This window comes from Trifolium pratense, linkage group LG6 (assembly GCF_020283565.1).
Source record: "Trifolium pratense cultivar HEN17-A07 linkage group LG6, ARS_RC_1.1, whole genome shotgun sequence".
Taxonomy (NCBI): domain Eukaryota; kingdom Viridiplantae; phylum Streptophyta; class Magnoliopsida; order Fabales; family Fabaceae; genus Trifolium; species Trifolium pratense.
Window position 1 is genome coordinate 21,434,098 of NC_060064.1, and position 12,172 is coordinate 21,446,269.

Sequence of the window (12,172 nt, forward strand, 5' to 3'; positions counted from 1 at the left end):
TCACATGACAACAGGTTAATTTTGTAATTGCTTTTCGATCAACGAGTTTGACCCACAAGGAATAATTGTATCCATTGATTGAAAATCAGCTTCAAATTCTTTTTCTGCTCTACTTCTAAGAGCATTATCATATTGCTTTACAAATTGATGCAGAGTGGTTGTCGAATTGATATATCCATCAAAGAAAGCATGTATGCTCTCACTTCGTTGTGTTGTCGACATACCAGCCCAAAAATATTTCTTCAACATAATTGACACCCATCTATGACACTCTTTGTACAATCCACTCAACCAAACATTATGTTCCAGCTCAAATTTGTTGACAAAAGAACACCATTTTTCTTCAAACTCAGTTGGTGTGATTGTATCATAAACCGATTCTTTCATTGCAAATGTAATATTTTTATATTCATCATATCTACTTAGCTTTTCAGGGATTTTTTTCATTATATGCCACAAACACCACCTATGTCTAGTAGTAGGGAATACTAACTCGATGGCATTTTGCATAGCCTTGCATTGGTCAGTGACAATACCTGCAGGGGCCTTTCCTAACATACAACGAAGCCAAGATTGAAAAAGCCACACAAATGATTCCGTGTCTTCAGCTGAAAGTAGACCACATCCAAGTAAAGTTGATTGACCATGGTGATTCACACCAACAAATGCAGCAAAAGGCATGTCATATTTATTGGTCAAATATGTTGTATCAAAAGTAACAACATCTCCAAAAGATTCATATGCAGCTCTACTTCTTGCATCAACCCAAAACACGTTTCGTACATGAAAATCATCATCCAAATCTATATCATAGAAGAAATTTGTATTTTGCTCCCTCATTTGACAAAAATAGCTTATCAATGCTTTGCCATCTCCGTCTTTTCCAATCACACGTCTTTCCTTGTTAACAAAATTCCTAACATCTCTTTCACAAAATGCTACATTTTCATAACCTCCGGCATCTCGAACAAGAGTCTGAAAGGTCTTGTTGATCCTCACCCCTGCGTCATCGTTGATATGAATTGTTCTCTTTACATGCATGCTCAGATTTTTGTTTGCCTTGAATAACCTTGACTTAGTGGGGCTAATTGTGTGAGAGTGGTTAGGTTCAAACTTTTTAATATACCATAGTTCATCTTTTGCCAACTTAATAGTAATCTTTGAAGGACAATTTTTCACTTTAGTTGGAAGTGTCTTCAATGTACATGGTATTTTTGACCCACGACGTCCTTCTCTTGAGCATGACAGCATTAAGTAATTTAACTTCCCATCCTCTCCTTTCCTTGACGTTCTAATCTTCCATCCAAAACCTTTTATTGAAGCATACTTTCCATAAAATGATTTCACCTCATCTATAGAAGAAAAAGACATCCCTGTTGCAGGCTCCCAACTTTCTTGTTCACCATTATAGCTATCAACTCCACTAGCTTCACCATCAAAACCAACACAAGTATCCATACTATTTGTGCTATCCATAAACTTTCAATCATAGGTGTTCACCAAATCTACACAAATTACCCTAATTAGATCCTTCATAAATTATGCCACTCCACATATGAAATAGATGACAACTTTTTATAATTATTTTGCAAAAAATCCTTTTCAATTCATACATAAAGAGAAAGTGGGTCTGTGATTTTTTTTCCCAATTAATGTAATCATCAAAAGAAACTTTCAAATCCTATCCCTATTTTTTTTGTTCGAAAAAAAAAATCCTATCTCTAAATAGTTAGAAAAAGTCATAATATTGACACAAATACAATGATTCATATACAATACTAACCTCTTGCATCAAAGTTACACTTCAAGTCTTCAACATCTTCAATATGCTAACATCAACTGAGATTTTTCACTGAACATAGTTCTTCACTAAAAGCTATAGGTGAATAGAGTGGAACATAGTTGACAGATCTATGAGAGATGAGTTAAATGAGAGAGCAAAGAGCTGATTAGGAAAGGGGAAAAATGGGCGAGCGGGAACAAAGAGAGGGAATGTTTAACACATTGGGATTTTTTTACTTGAAGAAAATGAAAACTCAAACAAAAAAATGAGAGAGAAAATAATATTTTTTATTATTGTTGTCCAATGTTGTTCAAAAAATGTTGTCCATATATCATTTCTCATCTTATAAATTAAATTTACCAGAAGAGTTCAACCCAAAATACTGGGGTGAAAGAGTTTCATGGCTTAGGTTTTGTTTTGATCAATAGAGCTGTATAAAAACTTATATTCTATTGTTTATTTTTTAAGAAAAATGGATGAAGTGTGGCATTATGATGGAATCAATTTGATTCGGTCTTGACAAAAAAAAAATTGATTAGGTTCATTGGAATAAAGTGTCAGGGCCCAATTTACTCACAAGATAGTAATTCTGAAAAATGTTGTAGAGACGTGTAGAAGTAGATTAGGAGTTTAGAGTAAAGATATTGTATTAAATAGGTTTAATTGCACTTTTTTGATCCCCTATTAAATATAGTTTCCCTATTTTAAAATAGAACTTTTTGGTCCCCTATTTTCATTTTTGTTGCAATTTTGGTCTTAACGTACTCATGTTTTTTGCCACTTGCTTAAAGTGATGACTTTTGCCGACAAATAAATGTGAATTTCAATCTCAAATGTGATATTTCATCTTTAGATTCAATGTTCGAGACAATAAATCACTTTTTAGGATAACCAAAATCACCATTTTTTGAGGAAAACATGGGTTGGGGCCAAAATTGCAACAAATATGAAAATAGAGAGACCAAAAAGGTCGATTTTAAAATAGGAGAGGACTATTGTCTTGAGTTTGATAAAATAATCTGACCAAAAGTGCAATTAAACATATTAAATATAGAGAAGTGCGCAAAATTTTCTCTCTATTAAAAATATGTAGAATTATTTTTGATGTATCTAGAACTCTCACGTGAAGGCTATAAATAGGGGAGAGCTAGTCATTTGTAAACCAAGAAGCAAAAACAAATTTTTATTTTTTTACTAAAAAAACAAAGATATTCATTCATTCCAATAATCGATAGAGTACATCATATGCAAATACAAATTCAACATCGCTTGAAACAAAAAGAATGAATCTGCGAACAAACTCACAACATCCAAGTTAATAGCATACCACGGCTAAATGCCTACAAGTAATATGATAAAATTAAAGTCACCGGAATGTCCATGTTTCCAGACCTTCAACGATGATGTCCAAATCATTGATTGAATCTGCAATTGATTGACGTTGATCTTTTGATATGACCTAAATGAACACCGTAACAAGACGAGATAACAAACGTCGTACCAATGACGACGACCAACACAACGCCGCACTTAGACGACGATATCACAACAAAAGAAAGAAAAACTAAAAGACTTAATCTATGTGAAAATCATTTATTTCGATTAAAAGCGAGAAAAAACAAGATGCAAAGGGGGTGATTTTAGGTCAAAAATGACCTAAAACCACCCATCACCTGTCAAGGAAGAAGAAAACTCAAAAAACAATCTAGGGCCGACACACTTAAGGGTGGAGTGTGAGTTCAACTGTGTTTCTCTCTCAAATATTTTCTCCTCCTCAATTCCTAAAAAAACCTCACCATAACCTTCTCCTTTTCCAACAAAGTGACATCGGAGCTTAGATTCTGATAAGAAATTATTTCATAGCATATTTGTTAGACGCATGACTTTCGACTTAGATGGGGCGACGGTGAATAAGTCGATGGTAAAAACTTTGAAAGTTTTTAAAAAAATTGTGCATGCGGAAGCGGTTCCGGATCGACTCATGTCTATCCCGAACTATTGGAAAGGAAGATATAATGCGAATAAAACCATATGTGAACTTTCGACAATTAAAAGCGTGCTAAAGAGATGATTATTCGAGTTTCAAGGAGAAGTCGAATAATCACAAATCAATAAACAAATCGATACAAAACAATCCCAAAGAAAAGGGAAACTAAATGAAGTCTTTCCACCTTAAAGAATAGTTGATACAAAAGTCGAGCCAACGACTTTAAACAAGTGTACTTAATGGGAGGCAACCCATCATTTTTATTTTCTAATGTTTTATTTTTATTTTGTAGTTGATCTAAAACAAGTGAACAAGTACATCGCAAAAGAAGCACAAAAAAAGTTAGGACTGTCATGAGAAAACACACACAAAAAAAAAAGTTGCAGAACAAAACCGAGTATGTCACGACCATGTAAGGAATGTCACAGCCGTGACATACAAGACTTATGTGCTCCATGTTGAAATTTCCCATCTTGTGTTGTCCCAGAGCTGGTTGGACACGGGTGTAACAACTGAAAACTAGTCAAAAACCTCAAAAAAAACCTCCCATAAAGCCTCAAGCACTCAAATACCCACCCAAACTCCCACCCTATCAAATTAAACCACAAAAACAACAAAAATATACTCTACCTTCATCAACATCATAACCCTCAAAGCAAAACCATCAAAACCAAACACTTCACACACCAACCAAACAATCTTTCCTTCAAACTTTTTTCGGTCATCGGAGAATTTCTCTCTCATATTCTATTACTGTTATTTCTCCCTCCCTGCAAACTGCTGCCGACAACCTCTTAAGCCCCACCACCACCGCATACATCCTTCATTCCCCTGCTGCATAATCCTTCATTCCCCTGGCCTTGCTTCCCCTGTCTCTCTCACAATGTGATCTTTTCTCTCTCCATCTCGACGGCCCTTTGCTCTTCTCCTTGTCACGCAACCACCACCCTCTTCATCCAACACTATGCCTTCAAGGCTCTACTTTTTCACTATCTCAGTTTGATTACCAATAGAAAGTTGCAGAACAAAAATGATATGAATAAAAAAAAATGCATATTTTTATCTTTTGTTCCAGTCTCTCTAAAAAATAATCAAAAACATAAAAAATAATAATTTACAAAAAATGTCAAGTCAACATTAGAATCCTACGTGACAATGGTCTAGTCAGCAAATCCAATGCAATGTCAGTTTTTTTGTGTGACAAAATGAGGAACTAAAACGAAATGAATATGATATTACAAGGGTAAATCGTAAGATATTTATTTTCAGGAACGAAAACCCAAATTCGCCTACATAACATTATCGGGGCGAAAAACACATTTTACCAAAAAAAAAAAACATCTCTAAATTTATTTTTATTTTTATAAGAAAAATCAAAACTTTGGAAAAATATCAAACCAAAATATTTTTGTTTTAATATCTAGAATACAACTTTTACTTTTATATTTTTTAAATGGAATAAAAAGTAACTAAAATTATAATGGATATGTTTAACTTTGTAGTCATATTTCCCAAAAATTAGGGAATTTTGAATTGAAGAGATATAATTTTCAAGAATCTGGATCCTCTTCAGCTCTTCATCTCATGTTGCCCATTTTACTCTAATCTGAACCATTCATTTACCCCCCCCCCCCCCCCCCCCCCCCCTTTCTCTCTCTGTCTCTCTACTATGTTCTTTTTTTATTTTTGGGACAATCAACCATTAGATTAACAAAAGGAAATAGAGTTGAACAAAAAAGATAAAAGATAATCCAAATTCAATTTTCAATGATATTAACATGTGATTATTCAATTTTATGGGCTATTTACCCTTTTCTACTCACAAGCCCTTTAACAAAAAAATTTCAAGATTTCCTAACACAAACCCACATTCCCCTATCCAAAAGCCTAACTCAACCACCTCAAAACCATGGTCAAACACTAACCATGGTTAGGTTAATAAATCCTCCTTTAAAGCCATCAATACCATATTAAAGGTGATTTTTTTCATTCCCCAAATTAAAGTTCTATTTCTCCTATATCTCAAATTTAAAACTCTTCAAATTCTCTCTCCCATCTTTTTCTCCTAGTAGAGAGAAACAAAGGAAGAAAAAAAAAAAACTTTTGCTAGGGCTAAAAATAAATACAAAAAAGTATTTGAGTAATTAGGAGAAAAGGGTGTCAAACCAAGGGTCACCACAAGATTTATCTTGGAAGCAACTTCTCTCCTCCTTCTCTATATGCACATTGGTATGTCACTCTCAATTTTTTTTTTTTCATCTCCAATGAAAAATTGATTATTATTATTATTATTATTATTATTATTTTTTTACTTTCATTGAAAATTTAAGATCTGTTTGGGTAGAAAAAATTATTTTATTTTCTGAACAATAATTTCAGATTTTCATAGCCCTATATCAATCAAATCATTTTTTTTTTTTTAATTTCAAAAACCCTTTTAGTTTTTTGAAGAATAGGGTCTGCATCTGTTAAAAACTTGAACTTTGGCCCCTCCATTTTTCTCCATTCACTCCAAAAAATTCACCAATCATCAATAGAAACAATGCGCGGGATACCCAAAAAAATTTCACACTCTTTTTCTTCTATATCTATATAGTACAAAGTTTTGATTTAGAGAGAGAAAGTAAACACAAAGCTTTCTCTCTCCAAAAGCTACACAACCCTTGATTTTCATCTGGTACCTTTTCACATTCCTCAACTTGAATGCTTCTATACTCATTTGTGCTTTTTTTTTTTTTGTAGTTATTATTCGTTTTTGGGATGTGGGTAGGGTTAAGAATGGAACCTTAATAGCTTGGTTTGTTTTTTATTAGGTTTTGAACTGATGTTTTTGATATGCATGACAGGGTTGTTGGCTGAAACCCCTTTGAAGAGTTTTGGAGATGAAGCTGATAGTTTTGTTTTTCTAGATTTATCTGGTGAGATTGAATGTTGTTTTGGTGGGTTTTTTTGAAGATCTAGAAAATGTTGGGTAATGAGCAACCTTTGGATTTGTATAAGCTGTTTATGGTGGTGAAGGATAAAGGTGGTTATGATGTTGTTTGTAAGAACAGGTTGTGGGATTTGGTTGGGGAAGAATATGGGTTGGGTGCGAAGGTTGGTTCATCTGTTGAACTTGTTTATAGTAAGTATTTGAGTACTTTAGAGACGCCTTTGAGGAAACTTGTTGATGGTGAGTTTCCTAAGTGTGATTTAGTGGATGATAGAGTTAAATTTGGTGAGCGTTTAATGGAGTTGCAAGCTGAATTCTTCCTGGATGATTATGGTGAGGAAGATGCTGGGGATAGTGTATATGAATGTAGGAGGAAGTTGTGTAATAGAGTGAAGGGCGTGAAGGGTGTCAATCAAGAGTTGAATGCAGTCGAACTCGAAAGGGTATACGACTACATAGACGGGAAGAAGTTGTGTGGTACTAATAGAGTGAAGGATGTGAATCTTGAGTCTAATGCAGCCAAGAAAGTTCATAATAGAGGACTTGTTGGTGTGCATATGCAGGATTGTAAGAAGAACGAGACTAGTCTCAGAAAGTTGGTTAACCATAATGCTGTAACGGAAATAATGGAAGGGTTTGATGGGGGCAAAATATTAGCAATGGATGATGTATCCGATGCAGCAAACAGCATGCCCGGATTGTCTGATGGAAGCAAGAGTTGTGCTAATGATGACGCTAATGATAGTGGCGACGATGTCTTGGTGTTGGAACCATCTAGTGTTAATAGAGAGAGCTTTGGTCGTAAGAGGAAGAGAGACTCGATGACAGAAATGCTAAGTTGGGTTACTAGCACTGCAAAGAATCCTTGTGATCCAGTGATAGGTTCAATGCCTGAAAAGCCAAAGTGGAAGTCTTACGGTAATCAAGAGACCTGGAAGAAGGTTTTGTTGTTTCGAGAAGCTGCCTTTTTGAAAAGAGATTTTGGATCAAGCTGTGAAAAACCCAGTTGGCTGGTAAGTTGAAAATAACTATATGCTCTTTGTTTGTCATGCAGATCATCAATCATATTTGAAATATAATGTAGGGCTGCATGTCATTTTTTTGCTGTGACTGCATCACCGAAAATATTGCTAATATTTTCTAATGTAGGTCCTTTTTTCATTAGCATATTAATTTATAATTATTGTATATGTATGTAGTCATGTATGGTGTGTTTCTCCTTATTTTGGTGATAAGGTTATATGATGTGTTTCTTAATGCATTATGTTTGTCGATGACTAATTGTTAGTTGACTATGTTGTACATGTTGGTTTCTGCTTTTTCAATTCACGTATCTTTGTTGTATTTAAATATTCATATTGCTAATCTTCTATTCTTTTACCCTGTTGAATGGTTGCATTTTACTTTGGTTGTTAGTGTGCTTCCATGATTTAGTCCCGAAATTTTAGTCTCTTTGTTCCACAATGAGTGACACATTTGCAAAAAAAAAAAAAAAACCATTTTCAATTTTGAATGTAAGCACTAGACACATTTGAGATTAGGCGTGTTCTCATGTACGGCACACATCAATGTCCAACATATGACACTTGTACCACGTGTCTGACAACTCATACAGGTGTCCAAGTTTTTTTCTTTGCTTCGACACTCTTTGAACACCTCTCAAAAACACATCTACGGAAGTCAGGGTCTGTTTGATTGGAGGAGAGGGATTATTTTAACTTTAATGCTTTGGTTCATTTTTTTTCTGAGGGGAGCAAAATCCCTTCTAAGCTAAATTTATGTCCCCTTCAAAATGGGGAGATGGAGGGGAGATACATTTAGCTTTCAATATCTCAAATTAGTCCATGTCTGTGAAAGATTTCTTTATTTTCTCCTCTACTTCTCTCCCTTCAAAGCCCTCCGTCCGTTTCTCCAAACTTGTAAACAAAGCCTAAGACATAATTTGATTACATCAATTCTAGCTTGTTGCTAGTAGACGGTGAATATAGGTGAAACGACTATTATATCTTGTTTCGAAACTTTGTTGTAATAAAACAAATTACTCAATTTAGATGCACATATATGTTTTTATTTTCAATATGTATTTACTTATCGGGTCCCTATGCCATTTTATATTAGTGGTGTCAATGTGTTTGTGTCGGAATCCGTGCTTCATAGTGCATCACTCCCAGTTCAATATTTTCTTAAGTAAGGGATCAACTACATTGTGTGCCCAAGGTTTTCTGACAAAGATTAGTCACAGTTAGACGACAATAGATACTTTAAACCTATAACATGATTATAAAAAAATGGTTAAGTTGGTAAAACTACTATTCTCGTTATTTCATTTATAATATTTTCTTAATGTGTAAAACAAACTAGACCCTTACCCGTGCGATGCACGGGTGTGATGTGTTGTTTTATATTATAATTGGAGAAATTGAAACAATAAATATTATTAAAATAATAAAATAGAGAATCCGAGATTCAAACTCCAATCATAGCATGGTTGAAGTGTTTTCGCTTAATTAGTCCACAAATAAAAATATCAAATTTATAATTAATTACAGCATCTAGTTTTATAAATCTATAAATAGGGGATTTGATGAACTCCTCAATAGTGATTCTTTGTGTTTGCATTAAATCATCGGCCAAAGGAACAACAACGGGATCGGTAATCTGACTCACACCTTGAATTATTTGGAAGTTAGTATAGAAGATCACTTAATTGACAAAAAATGAAAATTAAAATGACACATTTAAATGATACATAAATAATAGATAATTATGTCGGTTTAGAATTACCATAGGAATGCTAATTTGAATTACTCCTCACAAAATACTTGCAGATTCGTAAAAGAGGATGAATCATATGAACAGAGAAATGACACAAATTAATGCGAAGTATTTAGTTTTGAAAAAAATCCATGGGTGTAATCATCACAAAAATACCAAAACCACTAAAAGAGATTAAAACAAAAATTATGAAGAAGAAGAATGATGGTCACCCATCATCTGCAAAAAGGAAATATTACAAAACAATGGTAACAAATAATCACATAATTTGGACAAATGAAGAGAAGCATAAAAGTTGCATGAATGAAGCATAAATAATTACATAATACTTCACATTTTCTAATTTTAAGTTTCTTGTTTATATATTTATTGTTTCAGTATGAAAGTATTGCTAATTTAATGTTAGATTCCATAGACTGATTCAGAATTGTGTGTTGTATCATCTTTTTAATTATTCTGTCTATCATGTTGGTATGAAACTAGTTTTGTTGAAAGCAAAGCTCAAAAAACATGATAGTGTATATTGACCGGACAAGATTCTCCAAATTTATGTTCCTGTCTTATTGAAGGAATTAATAATATAAATGGATTAATGAACCTCTTTTGGGATGTTATCATGAAACAACAGAGGGGTCCCTTGTTATTCAATGTTTTATAAGTGTCTAGACTCTAGTCGGTATTTAACATTTATAATAAGTTCTTGGTTATTGATAGAAGAAATTGCTTTGGTTTTGGATGATAGATGTCTTTTTCTAAGCTGGTTCTTGAGATGACTTAAATATATGTCTAAATACTGCTAGGTGGTATCGTTGAAAATGAAAACTAAAACTATCTTCTGCCATTTTTAGGCTCAGAGGATGCATCCTTGTATGTATGATGATAACCTCGGGACAAATTACAATCTTAGACAAAGGATCAAATGTGACAATGGACTTGTAGCTGGAAAATCTTCATCTGCTTTGCAAAGAACACCAAGATCTGATACTGAAAATAGTGCCAAGAAAAAGTTACTTGACTCCGGTGATTCACAATCAATTCTTGATACACCACCCACCGTGAACATCCCTCTCGGGCCAAACCATCAAGTTGAAGTGGCCGAATGGACTGGCACAACTCACGAGAGTGATTATAAGTGGTTAGGAACCCAAATATGGCCACTAAAAACTGTAAAATCCAAATTTTTGGAATGGGAGCATGTAGGACAGGGTAGACAAGACTCATGTAGTTGCCAAGTACAAGGTTCAGTTGAGTGTGTTCGATTTCATGTTACTGAGAAAAGGTCTAAACTCAAGCTGGAGTTAGGTGTGGCCTTCTACCAGTGGAGTTTAGACAAGGTAGGTGAAGAGGTACGGAGATGGTGGACGCAGCAAGAAGAGAAGAAGTTCAAAGATGCAGTGAAATTAAACCCTGCTTCGCTTGATAGATGTTTCTGGGATAATATTTTCAAATCTTTTCCTAAGAAAAGCAGGGAAAATTTAGTCAGCTACTACTTCAATGTGTTTCTTTTGCAGCGCAGAGCATACCAGAACAGGCATACTCCTGATAACATTGACAGTGATGATGAAGAATCAGAATTTACATCATTGAGGGGTATTTTTGGACATAAAATTAATAAATCAAACAGCATCACCATATTATCTCCTAAGAAGCCACAGACAAAGCCACATACAAAAGGAAGATAGCTAGTGAATGTCAGTCAAATCACGAGCTTCACTATGAGTAAATATTTTGAAAATTGTGTCTTCACTGCAGCAATTTTTCGGTATCAATGGATCTCTCCTTGCATAGAATATAAAATCATCATTGCTATTTAGGACAGAAGATGTTGCCTTTGGTGGTGGAAGCAGCTAACTAATAACTTTGAAGATCTGACTTATTACAAGTTAAAGTTGCTTTTTCTTCACATTCATTCAATTTTGAGACTGTTCATAGCGATGCATTGAAGCCACAACTTCCTTTAATTACACATTTTTTCACCAAGTTTTGACAATTGGTTACATGAAAGTTAAAACCGCATCAGTAATATACAGCAACATTTTTATTGTAGATGGTCACGAAACAAATGCATCATAGTTTAACTTCAATTTGAGCTGATCCAAGTTTCTTTATGGATGGCTCAGGTATTTGCAAGTTTGTCAATTACCTTTCCTATATTCCAACTGCCAAGTAATTCTACTTTCTAAATGCAACTAAGATATTATATTGACTCTTTCTATGGTTATGTGGGATGAGTCAATTGTATTTGGTTTGCTTATTTTATCTTTGCATGGATATTTTCTTAAAAGTGGTTTTTGTAGTATAAATTTTCATGTATCATTTATCTCCCTTTCATAGAAAACATCTAAACCAACATAGCTTTTGGGAAACCATTCTTGCATTATTGTTGATTATATTTAAGCTTTGTTTGAGACTTTGATAGAGGAGGTTAAGGTTGTAAATGGATTTCGGGGTAGGGGAGGGAAAGAGAATGGGAAGAGAATTTCTCTACTTATTTGTGGGAGAAATTGTAAAAGAAGGGTAGGAGAATGCTTATCATAGAAGTATAGAAGACATGAGAATAATGTGATGGGATACGGGGAGCGCTAACAACACTCGTACATGCACTCTATAATTGGGTGAAACTCATGAGCCTCATTACTCTACATGGAACCTATCAAATATTCAATTAACCTAACAAGGGAGTCGTGTCTTATAA

At 34.1% G+C, this 12,172-nt stretch overlaps 2 protein-coding genes across 3 annotated transcripts; one reads left to right on the plus strand and one right to left on the minus strand.

Annotated features, from left to right (window-relative positions):
• Positions 1-15: 15 nt before the first annotated feature.
• LOC123891907 (protein FAR-RED IMPAIRED RESPONSE 1-like) lies at positions 16-1,930 on the minus strand. Its single transcript, XM_045941777.1, has 2 exons — positions 1,784-1,930; positions 16-1,505 (listed from the first exon to the last, which is right to left on the minus strand). The coding sequence occupies exon 2, from the start codon at positions 1,474-1,476 to the stop codon at positions 16-18; it is 1,461 nt and encodes a 486-aa protein (XP_045797733.1). The 5' UTR covers positions 1,477-1,505; positions 1,784-1,930.
• Positions 1,931-5,781: 3,851 nt separating this feature from the next.
• On the plus strand, positions 5,782-11,523 carry LOC123892530 (AT-rich interactive domain-containing protein 1-like). 2 transcript variants are annotated; one of them, XM_045942340.1, is made up of 3 exons: positions 5,782-5,999; positions 6,617-7,715; positions 10,326-11,523. In XM_045942340.1, exons 2-3 carry the CDS (start codon positions 6,735-6,737, stop codon positions 11,157-11,159), a joined length of 1,815 nt encoding a protein of 604 aa, XP_045798296.1. In that variant the 5' UTR covers positions 5,782-5,999; positions 6,617-6,734; the 3' UTR covers positions 11,160-11,523. The 2 variants fall into 2 exon arrangements, with proteins under 2 accessions (XP_045798296.1, XP_045798295.1); XM_045942339.1 differs by lacking the exon at positions 5,782-5,999 and adding an exon at positions 6,152-6,447.
• Positions 11,524-12,172: the final 649 nt, after the last annotated feature.

Excerpts from the sequence above, each read along its gene's own strand:
- LOC123891907 (XM_045941777.1), bottom strand. The coding sequence starts at position 1,476 with ATGGATAGCACAAATAGTATGGATACTTGTGTTGGTTTTGATGGTGAA.
- LOC123892530 (XM_045942340.1), top strand. The coding sequence starts at position 6,735 with ATGTTGGGTAATGAGCAACCTTTGGATTTGTATAAGCTGTTTATGGTG. Across the intron at positions 7,716-10,325 it reads GTGAAAAACCCAGTTGGCTG|GCTCAGAGGATGCATCCTTG; the intron begins GTAAGTTGAAAA and ends TGCCATTTTTAG.